We start from the raw sequence: 14,698 nt of genomic DNA on the forward strand, positions 1-14,698 counted from the left end.
CCACCTTCCAACCCTGAGAGTCATTTGAGAGTAATTTAAAGGCATGCCATTAGAGGTCTGGTAAAAAAGGTTAATTATGAATGAAATAAAGTTTGGGTAGTTTGCATTTTTATTTGTAGGTGAAGTACTTCTCTTTCCTATCCCTATATTTGGTGCATCAGCTGAACTAGAAAATCAAAATTCCTATTAATTACCCTCTACTTGTATACATGAGTTGAAGTTGGCCCCTGTTATCTCTGAAGCAGGATCCTTGAGCCTATTATGCAGATGCAGATGAATGCATGTTAAAGCATGACCTAGTTAAATAAAATTATTTTCCCTCCTTGGTTTGTGAAAGAGCACAGAGTTAATTAGTAGAATTGCTTATCCTAAAAGTTTGATATACTAGATCCTGACAAAGGAAGCAGGATCTGGAGCAGGGAGCCTGAGTATGTCCAAATCTTCTGAATTACTTTACTGATATGCACTGGCCTCAGGCTTCCTGATACAGTGCACAGTTTCTGAAAACTAGAGTATTCAATTTGTGCTCTGAGGTTGAATCTGTCTTTAGATAAGCCATAGGAAAGATATTCTTTCTTTCCTCTCCTTCCTATTCTTCCTTCTCCTTTTCTTGTCCCAGGGATAAAACTGGCCTTTATGTTAATTATGAAGCATTAGATGTATGGCAGCATTTTAGCAGAGCTTTTAAACAGAGAATTCTGTATGTGTTATTTGAGTCTGTGGATAGATGAGATCCACGTAATCCAGTTTTCTGTCTCTAATGGTGGTAAATACCAACTCTCTGTTAAAAGAATCTGAGAATGAAGTAACTATGAAATAGTAGATCTGGTTTACCCCTCCTAGTGTTTGGCCACACATAGCTTGAGGATTTTCTGAGCCATGGTTGCAACTGTATTCTGTGTTTAGTATCCCTTGATTGACTTTTAATCTATCCATTTGTAAATTACTTTTCTGAGCTAGAGTTGCAACTGTATTCTGTGTTTAGTATCCCTTGACTGACTTTTAATCTATCCATTTGTAAATTACTTCTGAATCCACCTAAAAAGAATACTCTCAGCATCCACAGTTTTGTAGATTTTGTGAAAAAGTACTTTATCTTGTTTCTTTTGAACATGGTGCTCTTTTTTTTCTGTTTCCTACATTTGTTATGAGAACACTTTCTCCAGAAAATTGTATTTTATTAAAGTATTTCCCATGGATAGTGTTTCAAGCAACCATTTATAAAAATGACTGATTTTTACATTTCTTCAGGGAGGATCTGGGGGAAATCTGTGAAATAATTAGCTCTAGAGGACATCAAACGTCATATAATGGCCTTTTAGTGGATTTGCCTATAAGCCCTCTTTATCAGATAGAATTTTAGGCCATATCCAATTCTGGTTTTGTTTGTTTTTTTTTTCCAAAAGGCAGCAAATCTGCTTGTTTACATGCTTGAAAAGTCTGTTCAAATGGTAATTGACCTGTTAAGACTGGAAAGTATGCTAGATATTCTAGCTGAGACCAGCTGTGTGAGAGAGATGGTGAGTGAGATGGTGAGAGATGCCTCCCGTACCTGATACAGTGATTCTTAAAACGTTCAATAAACTACTAGTTATGTCACACAAATCACATTCATAAACTGCAACTTGGATATGTCATTAATTACAATGAACACTTTACGTAGTCTTTACCTTGCTTAGGCTTCTTTTTTATCACTTAATTTTTCAAGTATCTTGTTGATCACAATTGCTTTCTGTAACAGCCTAAATGGCCATTACGATTTCTGTGCTCCAGTTTTCTATTTATTTTTTTCCTAAAAGGCCTGTATTACATCCCTGTTCTTCTGAGTTCCCCTCTTACTTTTGACACTGCTGAGCATGCCATCAGTCTTCAAAGTCAAGGAAGGAGAACACATGTTACTTTGTTCCTTTCATATTTCTCTTCTATTATCTGTCTCTCTCCACTGGTCCCCTTTTTCAGAACTCTATCTGTGACCTTTTGTTCTTTCTTCCTACTCTTCACAGATCTAATATTTTCAAATGTACCTCTCCATGTCTAACCCCTCTTTAGCTTGACAAAATCTTCCGAATATATTTCCATGACATCAAGATTGTGGCCTTGTGTGCGTGTTCCTGTTTCTTTATATTCCTGGTTTCTACTTTTCAAGTACTTTGTTCAAGTACTTTTCAATGTTCCAGAGTTTCCTAAGTTTCCAGCAGTCTCTGCCACAATATATCAATGCTCAAAGGACACACTTGTATTAAAATCCATCAAAGTAATTTCAAATACTCTTTTTAGTTAAAGGAGGATCTGCTCTTAGTTATTTACTGATTTCAAGGTGGAAAGAATACTAGCTGAACCCATAAGTGATAAAAAACCCAGTCAGAGGCAACTCAGTAGTGGTATAGGCCAGTGGCAGGTCCTGTTCAGGACTGGATACCACACCTGGAATACAGTGTCCAGATCTGGGCCACCTGGTACATGAGAGATACAAAGCTACCAAAGCAAGTCCAGAGAAGAGCTATAAAGATGATCAAGGGGCTGGAACACCTCATGTGGGGAAAGGTTGGGAGAGTTGAGACTCTAGCCTGGAAAAGAGAAGACTTAACCTTGTGTTATAGGGGAAGAGAATGAAAAGTGAGACAGGCTGTCCTCTGTAGCACCTGCTGACAGGGTGCCCAGGGGAGTTGTGGATGAGTTCCTGTGTGATCTGGTATAGGTCATAGAATCATAGAAGAATCATAGAAGAATCATAGAATCAATAATGTTGGAAAAGACCTCAGAGATCATCAAGTCCAACCTATTACGTAACACCTCATGACTAAACCATGGCTTCAAGTGCCACATCCAATCCTTTTTTGATCACCTCTGGGCATGGTGACTCCACCACCTCCTTGGGCAGCACATTCCAGTGGCCAATCACTCTTTCTGTGAAGAACTTTCTCCTCACCTTGAGCCTAAACTTCCCCTGGCACAGCTTGAGACTGTGTCCTCTTGTTCTGGTGCTGGTTGTCTGGGAGAAGAAACCAACCCCCACCTGTCTACAATCTCCTTTCAGGTAGTTGTAGAGAGCAATAAGGTCTCCCCTGAGCCTCCTCTCCAGTCTAAACAACCCCAGCTCCCTCAGCCTCTCCTCATAGGGCTTGTGCAGGTCATCCTTCTCTGGCCGGGAGGTTGGACCCGATTATCTTTCAAGGTCCCTTTCCAACCCCTAGCATTCTGTGATTTCTTTCTACATTTCTCTTTTAGAAAATACAAATTAATTCAAATAATCCTGTTGGAATTAACTTATTTTTTAGAAAATACAAATTAATTCAAAATATTCTGTTGGAATTAACTTCTGCAGATACAGTGGAAACCAGAGAATTTATTGTTTTCTAGTGAGAATATCTTGAATGGACAGAAACTTTAATCAGTTATTTGCAAATAAGAGTTTTTCTATAGAGCAACATCTAGAAGCTTGAAAGACTTGAATTTTATGACAGTCTGCATGACACTGCTTCGCAGTTACTCTCCTTGTCAGCAAACTGTAAGAAGATCTGTACCATTTGAAGTACAAATTCAGGCTCACGATGCTGTTAATACAGAATTTGTAAATGTGTCTCTCAGATGATCATACTACTGTTTAGGCATGAACTTCTAGATACTATGAGGTGCATCACACATGTATGCTCATTGGTACGTTTTTACAATTGTAATACAACCAGTTTATTAAAAATTGTTTCAGACAATGCTGTACATTTTTTAATCAGCATTAATACTTTCTAGGGGTTTTAGCTAATTGTTGCATAATGGTTATGGCAGGAGTATGTAAAGCAAGAAAGGATTCCTGTGGATTATTAAATGACAAAGCAGTACTGTAGTTCTGCTGAATACTGAAATAATTTATTTGAAAGCCTTGTTCTCTGTCCTCTAGAGAATTATCCCTCTTATATACCTACAGAAAATAATTTCACAAAGTGTAATGTTAAAAATAGCTCTCTTCCCCACCTTCTGCCTCCCCATGATATTTTCAAATTGAACTGCAGACTCCTCATAGACTGGATTGATGTCACTCTTGACATCAGTGATTGCAGTGTAAATGATTTAATACCTAGCTGATTAACACAGTGAAATAGAGGCCTCAAATCCCACTTGTTCTGAAAATGACTAAGGCCTTGTGACAGCAGCCATTTACTCATGCTATGATCTCTCATCTCAGTTGACCTGAAAATTTGCTTTTGACTCCATTAGAATAGCTATGATATATCTTGATGCAAGTAAAAGAAAACTAGTTCTTTAAGAATGCAATCATTTGAGCCCTATTACTAGAACATGACTTCACAAAGGCAAATATAGAGTTGACAACTTTTGCGTCATTCTTCTCCTCTTAAAGGCTGAAGATTTAAAGAGAGATGGCCTTTTAAGTATTAGTGAGATGTTTGTCTAGTTTGGTTGTGCATCATATTGACAAATGAGTATGAAGATGCTTGCCCTGAAGATGCTGCTTGGTGGAACTCGTATTGTTGGTAGAGGAGCCAAATTGTTGTATTTTTCCAATTGTTAAACATATGGTGTTCTTGGATGCATGTATATCCCACAGAAGTTAGTGTGTTCCATGTACATGAATCAATAATATTTGGTCAGATGTAACGAGGGAATCTAATATGATACAGTTTTTAACTGTTGCTTCTGGAGCATTTGACTAGTAAGAAATGACCCTCTGCTGCTTCATGCTCTGCCTTGTCTTAGGAAACAGAAGATCTTATCTGACATTCTTATTTCAGTGTTTGCACTGAATGGTCCAATTCTTAACCTATTTATTTCTCATTATTTCTCTAACTACTGCACAGAAACTAAAATTAAAATAGCTATCACTGGGCTTGAGATTCCTGAACTTTTTGATGGTTGAAATATTTTGATGCTTGCAGAACATAACATTTTAACTACTTTTCCTTTAAACTGAAATTAAGTATCCTTATCCCAAATTGCAGTGAAACTAAAATCTGCAACAGGACCTGGCACGTGGCCTCAGCCAACTGATCCAGCCTGTCCTGATCCTTCTGTAGAGCCTCCCTACCTTGAAGAAGATTAGCATGGTGACACCTAGCTTGGTGTCATCTGCAAACTTACTGAGGGTGCATTCAGTCTCCTGTTCAGATCATTAATAGAGACATTAAACAGAGCAGGTCCCAAATCTGAACACTGCAGAACACCACTGTAGTGAAGGCACATTATGCCCCGATACTGAATCTTGTCCCAGCATGTGGGCAAGTTCCCTCTCTCTCCAGGAGGGAGACAAAAGCAAAGGCATTAGCCAGGCTTGCACACACCCAGCGCATGCAGTGCTCGTGCTGAGACCAAGTATGGGCATAATTCTAGCTTCACGCTTTCTATAGGCTGAAGCCAGTTGCTTATGAGTGCGCCCATTGGTCGAGCCCAGCCTCGAGGAATCTATAAGTATCACCCCAGTGGTGAACACGTTGCTCCCTCATTTACTTTGTCTCTGTGCTTGCTCGAGAGAGTAACTCTCGAGCTGCAGCCTTTGCCATTGAGCTTATTGTTGTTAGCTTCTGTTATACATGCACGCATACTGGAAGCGTCTGCATAGTGAAGAAGCCTAGAGGGAGGACCTTCGCTGAGCCTGAGGAGTTCAGTGTTGCTGCAGCCAGCCGTGCCGACCGGGAGAGCCCATCGTGCCACCGGAGGACTGGACTGACCCCCGAGGGTAAGATCTGCCCAGTTACCGGGGAGAAGGGACTCGATTGATAACCGAGTCCACGTATGCTTAACCCTGCCGTAGCGGGAGAGAAGCCGCCGAGTGTCGCTCTGAGGAGCCGCCGAGTGCCGCTCTGAGCCCTGTGAATCTCAGGGAAAACCAAAGCATTCTTCGTGCCTATACTGCACCGAACCTGGGACCACTACGAGAGTCCTGTTGCTCCTTTAAGCTCGGTAAAGAGAATCCGCCGCCTAACGCAGCCGCATTCTCTTCCTGAGGCTGTTTGCATCAGCCCCGAGGACCGCCGTGGTCGGGCCGACCCCCGTAGCTTCGCCTGCTTCCGTCGTTCGAGCCCACCTACCGGCCACCGTCGTCCCGCCCTGCTGTGCGAGCCGACTTTAGAGGGCCGACCCCACGGACCGACCCCACGGACCGACCCCGACCAGGACCGATCCCTGTTGTCTGAAGGGGATTGAATATCGTCCACGTGCTTTCCACCCACTAACACTCAGTTCAAAGTACCCGCGTCTAGCAGAGTAAGCGCTGACGCATAGAAAGATTGTAATATTGCTGTGTATAGCCAGAAGCCGCCCGCGTCCCGCCGAGTCTCCATCTAGTGGCCAAGCGGCAGAACTGCACCCTTCGTTATATAAATATAGAAAGGGTTTATAGATAGTTCAATTACGTTATAATTATAACACTAAGCCAGTTGTGGAATCTAGTTCACGAACGTGCACCAGAACATGTATATAAGTTGGTGATTCATCGGTTATTAATAGTTTTATAATTAATAAAAATTATGTTTTCATAATTCATATTTCATATTCATAAATTTAATAACCTCTTCACCACAACCACTTGTGACTGTCCACCAACAAGATTTAACTATGTTCACCACCACTCTTTGGGCCCAGCCATCCAGCCAGTTTTCCATCCAGCAAAGCATCCACACATCTAAGCCATGAGCAGCCAGTTTCTCTGGGAGGATGCTGTGGGAGACAGTATTATGATAAATCCTAAGATCATGTGTTATGATTATATAGTAATGCTTAATTAGTCATTAATCAATAGGCTGTTATGTTCAATACAGTGATTTATACAAGGCTTCAACAAAGTTCTCTAAGCAAGTCACAGATATATCTATATAGATATATATCTATATAGATACAGGTATACATATATATATAGATATAGATTAACCTAGAATTAAGGTCTTTCCCTATCTGCCAATTACAGTGATTTAATCATGTTTGCTTGTGTTGGCTTTTGCAAGCAGATGGTCTTTCATGTTGATGTTTGCAGATGGACATTCTTGCCCATCATCAGCTTTAACAGTGGATGACTGTAATCTGGCCTGAGAGGCATCCCAGCTCACAGGGAGATGCCAAGACAAAGCCCACTGTGATCCTGGGGACCTCACTTAGGATCAGTGTTTACAGGGTCACAAGATGATTGACTTTGGTCAGTACTTTTCATTGTGACCATTATTCTTGCCAGGCAGTCTTGGCACTCTTCAAAGTGGGCCATGATCCAGGCAGGAGGGGTTGTGTGTACGTTTCCCAGGCAACACTGTGTATGCGTCTCTCAGGTTATGTATCCCAGGAGATACAGGTTCAGTAAGGGAGTGCCTCCTGATGCCTGCTCACTGTACTTAGACCCAGTGCTTCAGCTCACTCCTTCATTAGGTAAGGTCATAAAGTATGAGGTTGTTACAGCCCACTGGATTTTGTAATTTAACAAGAATGCAAAGGCTTGCACTGACAATGCAATGAAGTACAGGCAGGAGTGTGCCTGCCCTGTAACAGAAGCCATTAATTGTGTGGTGGTGTTTTACCTGTGTGGTGGAGGGCATACTTAAATTGGTAGGGAAAAGTCCCCAAAAACTTGGGCCTGCTATAAAAGTATGCTTCAAATTTAGATATTCCAAACCTGTCTGGACGTGGTCCTGGGCAGTGTACCTGAGCAGGGGAGTTGGATCACATGACCTCCAGTGAGTTTGGAAGGCTTTTCTCTTCATTGTGTTTTTGTGTGGTGAGGGGCAAGAGGTACAATGGCATACCAGTGTGGTAGGCTGGATGTGTCTTCGTCTGTTAGGAAGGCTGTGGACGTGTTGTCTGTTGAAACAGTTCACACCTACATCTGTCTGTCCAGGTACACAAGCAGTGTGTAAGAGAGCATCATTTCAGAACTGACTTCAGGAACTTCTTCTAGTTTAGCCATGCTAGACAGGAACAGCAAATCTGGAATTAGGAAGCAGCTGGGTGACCTGACTCTGGTCTGTGTTAATTCTGTTTTATCATTTAAAGGGAAATCAAATCAATGGTCTGCATCAGAAACAGGATCTTAGTTGTTAGGGGTTGTTTGAATGGAGAGCTGAAATTCTTTCTTCTCACCTTCTGCTGCAGATTTGTGCTTGGAGAACATTCACACAAACTTTGCAAGAGAATCTCTAAGGCTGCACTTGAGTGAAATAAGCCTGACTGTAGAATTTGGATACAGACTATCTGTTACGCTAGTGCCTTTTTAGACTAAAATCTAGGTTTTGGATGAAATGTAGAGTTTTTGCTTAAAATATCAGGGGGAGTTTTTCTAAGTGTGAAAGAAATGGCCCAGTGATATACACTAACAAATTTTTATGCTGTTTTTTTTTGTTACAGTGAAGAATGCAAACAGCTCAAGTAATAAGCAGTCTGCTGCAGTTTTCAGAGATAACTATTCAGACACTTGGGAAAGATGAGATTACTCTGAATTCTGTGCTGAGTGGGAAGATTTCTGGAGGTGAGCATGTTCCTATAAATTTGGTCTTGAAATAAATTTATTGTCTGGGGAAATTACCTGAAGCATAGGGTCATGGTATCAACTGTGTCAGGCTAATTCTGTTAAGATGCACCAGGTTGCAAGTGAATAAAAAGGATGTTTTAACGATTAAAAATGTTAATATTAAACAGTAGTGTCATTAAACTTTGAAATCACAACAACCCTCACCAATCCTGTTGAATATTAAAAATATTAACAATCTCATTAAAATAATTTATGTAGCATGCTGAATAATTTTGATTAAATAAAGGGCAGCTTTCAAAAAAGTAATGGTCTTGTTCTGGAACATATTTATTTGTACCAACTCAAACTGTGAGCATCACACACAGAAACAGTTCTTACACTGTTGCAGAAGCAACCCTCCCCTGCTTTTTATTATGCAGAAGGAAGAGGATCCCACTGTTAAGCACTGCAGACATATTTCCAACGTATTTAATAGGACACAGACGAGTAACCAGTGAAAGTTTCTCGGAGTGACTAAGCAGATTAGACAGATGACTTTCTAGGTGATCTGAAAGCAGAGCTGGGAAAGCATCCATCTGTATGGATGTCTAGACTTCTGTTATGATCTGTTCAAATTTATCTACCTGGCTGTAAATACAGTAATTGAGTTAATACTTTGAGTTTGGAGTGGTGTGGTGAAACAAAATGTATCAGATTCTTTCTCTGATCAGCGTATGTAAAAGTTCAAATTTACTCATGCAGTGCCCACTTTAAGATAATTTCATGTTGAAGTCCAAATCCCTGCTCACAGTAGGCATATGTCCAGTAAAGCTAATAAACTAGAAATTAATTATTTTAGATTTGTTATATTTGAAGGACACTTTAAGATTTGTATTCCTGTCTGTATTTAGATGATTTCTAGTCAAATATGATATAAAGACTACAGATCAGTATATTGCAATCTTTATCCCAAACAATAAAAGTTCTTGAGAGCTAGAATGGCAAGCACAAATGAAAAATAATAAGGTCATTAAGATGTATTGCTTGAGGATTTTAGTGGGTGATCTTACATAGTTGATTTGCTAAATTGGTTTTCTTCTGTTAGGTACTTTTATTGAAGGAAAGGGGCAGTGACTGTGATATTTCAGTTGTTTTCAAACTTCTGTTGGAAATTTGCTTTAGTCAGCTTTCTTTCTCTTACAGGCAGAAATGGCCTAGCATGGTTGGCATGTGGTCCTCAACTTGAGGTAGTGAACTCTATGACAGGAGAACAGCTCTCTGCATACCGTTTCAGTGGAGTGAATGAACAGCCTCCCACTGTTCGTGTGGTAAAGGAATTTTCCTGGCAGAAGAGAACTGGCCTACTCATTGGGTTGGAAGAAGCAGAGGGAAGTGTTCTCTCTCTGTATGACCTTGGAATATCAAGAGAGGTTACATCAATTGCTCTTCCAGGAAGGGTATGTACTTCTTAATCAGAACAATGCTTTTATGTTGTTGGGTTCAGGAAAATCTTTGCAGTGTCTCTTTGTTAGGAAGTATTTTCCCTGTGCTACAATAGCATACTGTCTCATCAGAGAATCCAGTCAGGAGAGGCTTGATGTAAAGTCATACCATTATTGTTTGAGTTTACTGATAGTAACATGAGTTTTATGTGTTTATTGTACAGCAGATAGTTGCCTACTTCTCCATTTCCACAAAAATATAGAATAGAATAGACTAGACTAGACTAGACTAGACTAGACTAGACTAGACTAGAATAGAATAGAATAGAATAGAATAGAATAGAATAGAATAGACCTGGTTGGAAGAGACCTTAAAGATCATTGCGTCCAACCCATCATCCAACACCACCTAATCAACTAAACCATGCAACCAAGGACCCCATCAAGTCTCCTCCTAAACACCACCAATGATGGTGACTCCACCACCTCCCCAGGCAGCCCATTCCAATGGGCAATCACTCTCTCTGTGTAGAATTTCTTCCTATCATCCAGTATAAACCTCCCCTGGTGCAGTTTGAGACTGTGTCCTCTTGTTCTGGTGCTGCTTGTCTGGGAGAAGAGACCAGCCCCCACCTGTCTACAACCTCCCTTCAGGTAATTGTAGAGAGCAATTAGGTCTCCCCTGAGCCTCCTTTTCTCCAGGCTAAACAACCCCAGCTCCCTCAGTCTCTCCTCATAGGGCTTGTGTTCCAAACCCCTCACCAACTTTGTTGCCCTTCTCTGGACTCGTTCCAGCAACTCAACATCTTTCTTGAACCGAGGGGCCCAGAACTGGACAAAAATATGTTAAAAATAATTTAATTATTTTTTTGGTGAGAAAAAGTTGAAAAAATGAAAAAAGCAAAAAAAGCCCCACTCTTCAAAGTGTCTGTAACATAGTTTTCCTAACTGGTTATGTCAGAAAATGTATTTAAAATATCTCAAACTTCCATAGTTGTGTTATAAATTATTTAGATACGTTCCCATTCATCTCAGACAAGCAAGCAGGTGACTTTAGAGCAGAACATATTTTTCTGATGAAATGAAGAGCCTTTAGTGATTTATCTGATGGATTGTTGAAGGGCTGACTCAATCTGCAGTCCTTGAATCTCTGCTTATTTAATATTCTGTTTGTGTAGATGGGATACACTGGTGTAATGTTACTAGTATTTTCTGTCTTCTATAGCCCATAGACTCAAATGATATAATGCCCCGTAGCCTCCTTATTTTCCTGTAAAATAACAATAAGCTAAAGTTAATTGAAGACTAAGATTGACTGTATTTTTATTATCTTTGAACCTGCAACAAATAAATGCTTCTTTATTACTCAGTTTTCTGTAATGCAATTTGGTTTGACTTGCTAGTGGAGTTTCGCTTGTGTGTAATGTTGCAGTGTGATTACTAGTCATGTGGATTTGTGTTGTAATTTCTAAAGAAATTAGTTGAGTTGGTGCTTTGCTGTGTTAGTTTGTCAATCATCTTGATAAGTCCTGGAGTTTCAGATGGAAAGGCAAACCGTTGACAGAAGTGGATAATCAATAAGTGAATTATGTTTGTGAAAAAAAGGCATAGGTTTGCTAAGTTTTATTTATTAAATCTAAGTAAGCTGGGAATAGGTAAAGAAACAGTTAAGAAGGGTCATGTCACATATCAAATCTGTGTCTATAGAAGTTGTTTGAAATCAAATGTAGATAACTATAGTTGTATTAAGGGGTTTTGCTATAGCACAAAAATCTATCCAGGAGAAAATATGAAGAAGCATTGGGGGAAAAGTTGGCTGTTACATGGTGAGGGTTATGAATTTTGGAATAAAGCCAAAGCTTATCTGAATTTTTACATTTATGCTCTGAATGCTCTTGATGACAAGCACACTTGGTCTGTCACTTTCATTTTAATTCCTATCTTTTGCTCTTATATTAGTTAGAACAGACCAAATAGGACATGAGTGTTACTAGTTGGGCTGTTACCTTCTAATCTATGAGTGGGAGTAAATATAAGCAAAAACAGGCATGTGAAGCTTGCATTTGTCTGTATGTTTTGAATTTGTTCTGTAACTCTTACCTCCAAATTATACATTGCATAATATGCATTTTTAATCTGCCTGAGTATTTCTCTGATTTTTACACTGATTCTTTTTAAAGTAAGATGCAGATCTATTCTTAACATCATTTTCTGCATTATTTGTCATTATTGTTTTAAGACTTTAATGAGCTCCTTAATTTCTGGACTGTTTTCCACATGGGTATAACTCCTATGGACAGTCCATGGGACCCAACGGGATACACCCACGGGTACTGAGAGAACTGGCAGATGAAGTTGCTAAACCCCTCTCTATTATATTTCAAAAGTCCTGGCAGTCTGGTGAAGTCCCCACGGACTGGAAAAGGGGAAACATTGCCCCCATCTTCAAAAAGGGCAAGAAGGAGGAACCAGGGAACTACAGGCCAGTCAGTCTCACCTCTGTGCCTGGAAAGATCATGGAACAGATCCTCCTGGAGTCACTACTCGCTCAAAAGAATAGTGAAGAGGTGATTGGGAACAGTCAGCATGGCTTTGCCAAGGGCAAATCCTGCCTGACCAACCTGGTGGCCTTCTATGAGCAGGTGACAAAGTTAATAGACGAGGGGCGAGCAACTGATGTCGTTTACCTGGACCTGAGCAAAGCCTTCGACACTGTCCCACACCACATCCTGGTCTCCAAACTGGTGACACATGGGTTTGATGGGTGGACCACTAGATGGATAAGGAACTGGCTTGATGGCCGCACCCAAAGAGTGGCTGTCAATGGCTCCATGTCCCAGTGGAGGCCAGTGACAAGTGGAGTCCCTCAGGGATCAGTCCTGGGACCTGTCTTATTCAACATCTTTGTGGGGGACATGGACAGTGGCATTGAGTGCACCCTCAGCAAGTTTGCTGATGACACCAAGCTGTGTGGTGCAGCAGACACGCTGGAGGGAAGGGAGGCCATCCAGAGGGACCTTGACAGGCTGGAGAGGTGGGCACAGGCCAACCTCATGAAGTTCAATAAGAGCAAGTGCAGGGTCCTGCATCTGGGTCGAGGCAATCCCAGGCACAAATACAGGCTGGGCAGTGACTGGCTGGAGGGTAGCCCTGAGGAGAGAGACTTGGGGGTGCTGGTGGACAAAAAGCTCAACATGAGCTCTCAGTGTGCACTTGCAGCCCGCAAAGCCAATCAGATCCTGGGCTGCATCAGGAGAAGTGTGGCTAGCAGGTCGAGGGAGGTGATCCTCCCCCTCTACTCAGCCCTGGTGAGACCCCACCTGGAGTACTGTGTCCAGTTCTGGAGCCCCTATTACAAGAGGGATGTGGAGGTGCTGGAACGTGTCCAGAGAAGGGCCACGAGGATGATCAGAGGGCTGGAGCACCTCTCCTATGAGGACAGACTGAAGGAGTTGGGGCTGTTCAGTCTGCAGAAGAGAAGGCTCCGAGGAGACCTAATTGTCGCCTTCCAGTATCTGAAGGGGGCCTACAGGAAGGCTGGGGAAGGACTTCTCAGGATATCAGGTAGTGACAGGACTAGGGGGAATGGCATGAAGCTGGAGGTGGGGAGATTCAGGCTAGATGTGAGGAGGAGGTTCTTCACCATGAGAGTGGTGAAACCCTGGAATGGGTTGTCCAGGGAGGTGGTCGAGGCCCCGTCCCTGGGGGTGTTTAAGAGCAGGCTGGATGAGGCTCTGTCCAGCCTGATCTAGTGTGGGGTGTCCCTGCCCATGGCAGGGGGGTTGGAACTAGATGATCCTTGTGGTCCCTTCCAACCCTGAATGAAACTATGAAACTATGAAACTATAAACTGTAGATTAACACTAATTTAGAGTGACTCTGATCTGAGTTGTCAAGCCATTAGTGTATTAAGACAGGGTATTTATAGTGACTGTCTTTCAGTGTAAGAGTAGATGTGTAGACAGTAAAGGAATTAGTTTAAAAAAAATCTAACTCATTGTTTATTTATTTATTTATAAATGGGGACATAGAATCATAGAATTGTTAGGGTTGGAAGGGACCTCAAGGATCATTTAGTTCCAACCCCCTTGCCATCTCATTGAAAAACAGCAGAAAACTGAAAACTTTAATGGAGTATCATTTGAATTGGATTCTAGTAAAACCAAATCTGGATTACAAACAATTGTATTAATTGGTTTATAATGGTTGTATATTGGTTTATAATGGTTGTATATTTTAGAACTATCACAAATTTTCCTGCTCTGTATAAGGCAGAAGGGCATTGTATGAGCATTCAGACTTAGTGAGCTGAGAAAACTGTTCTTTGCTCCTTCCCAAAATGATCTGGAAGTAATCTAGGAGAATATGAAAAGCCAGTGTGTAAAACAGTGGGAAAATAGACACTTTCAGCATCTTCTGTATAAAACCCAGAAGTTTTAAAAATAGGAAACATATTTTGAAGACTGTATGCAAAAATGGAAAAGATTTTTTTTGAGCCAGTTGTACAGTGAAAAAAATCTTGAAAGAAAAAGAAGTTAGAAGCAACACTTGAACTTTGTCTATTCTGCAGCAAGATAAATACAGTAGCTCTGCTTTCCTCATAACTGTCATCAAAATTTGGAGCAGCAAGAATTTGAATAATCAAAGCATTTTTGACAGTCCTTTGAGTAGAAGAGAAGTCTGGAAATTCAGTTTGATTTGCAGGAAATCCAAAACAAAATAAAACTGTCTAAATTATTGTAGATATTTGTAAGGTTAGAATTCTTATGATGAAGATGAAAGGCAAATTCTCTAGTAGATTGCCAGGCAGAGTAGTCAT

At 40.9% G+C, this 14,698-nt stretch overlaps 1 protein-coding gene across 1 annotated transcript in view; it reads left to right on the forward strand.

The window, feature by feature from the left end:
• LOC137449628 (protein ELYS-like) overlaps positions 1–14,698 on the forward strand; it is a 57,798-nt gene that overhangs the window by 9,703 nt on the left and 33,397 nt on the right. The window contains 2 exon segments of the mRNA XM_068155335.1: positions 8,335–8,455; positions 9,641–9,894. Of these exon segments, the coding sequence (XP_068011436.1) occupies positions 8,341–8,455; positions 9,641–9,894 (369 nt within the window). The 5' untranslated portion in view covers positions 8,335–8,340.

The sequence above is a fragment of the Melanerpes formicivorus genome, unplaced genomic scaffold, assembly GCF_026170545.1.
Source record: "Melanerpes formicivorus ecotype bairdi unplaced genomic scaffold, bMelFor1.0.p_v2 SCAF_2, whole genome shotgun sequence".
NCBI classification, from domain to species: Eukaryota; Metazoa; Chordata; class Aves; order Piciformes; family Picidae; genus Melanerpes; species Melanerpes formicivorus.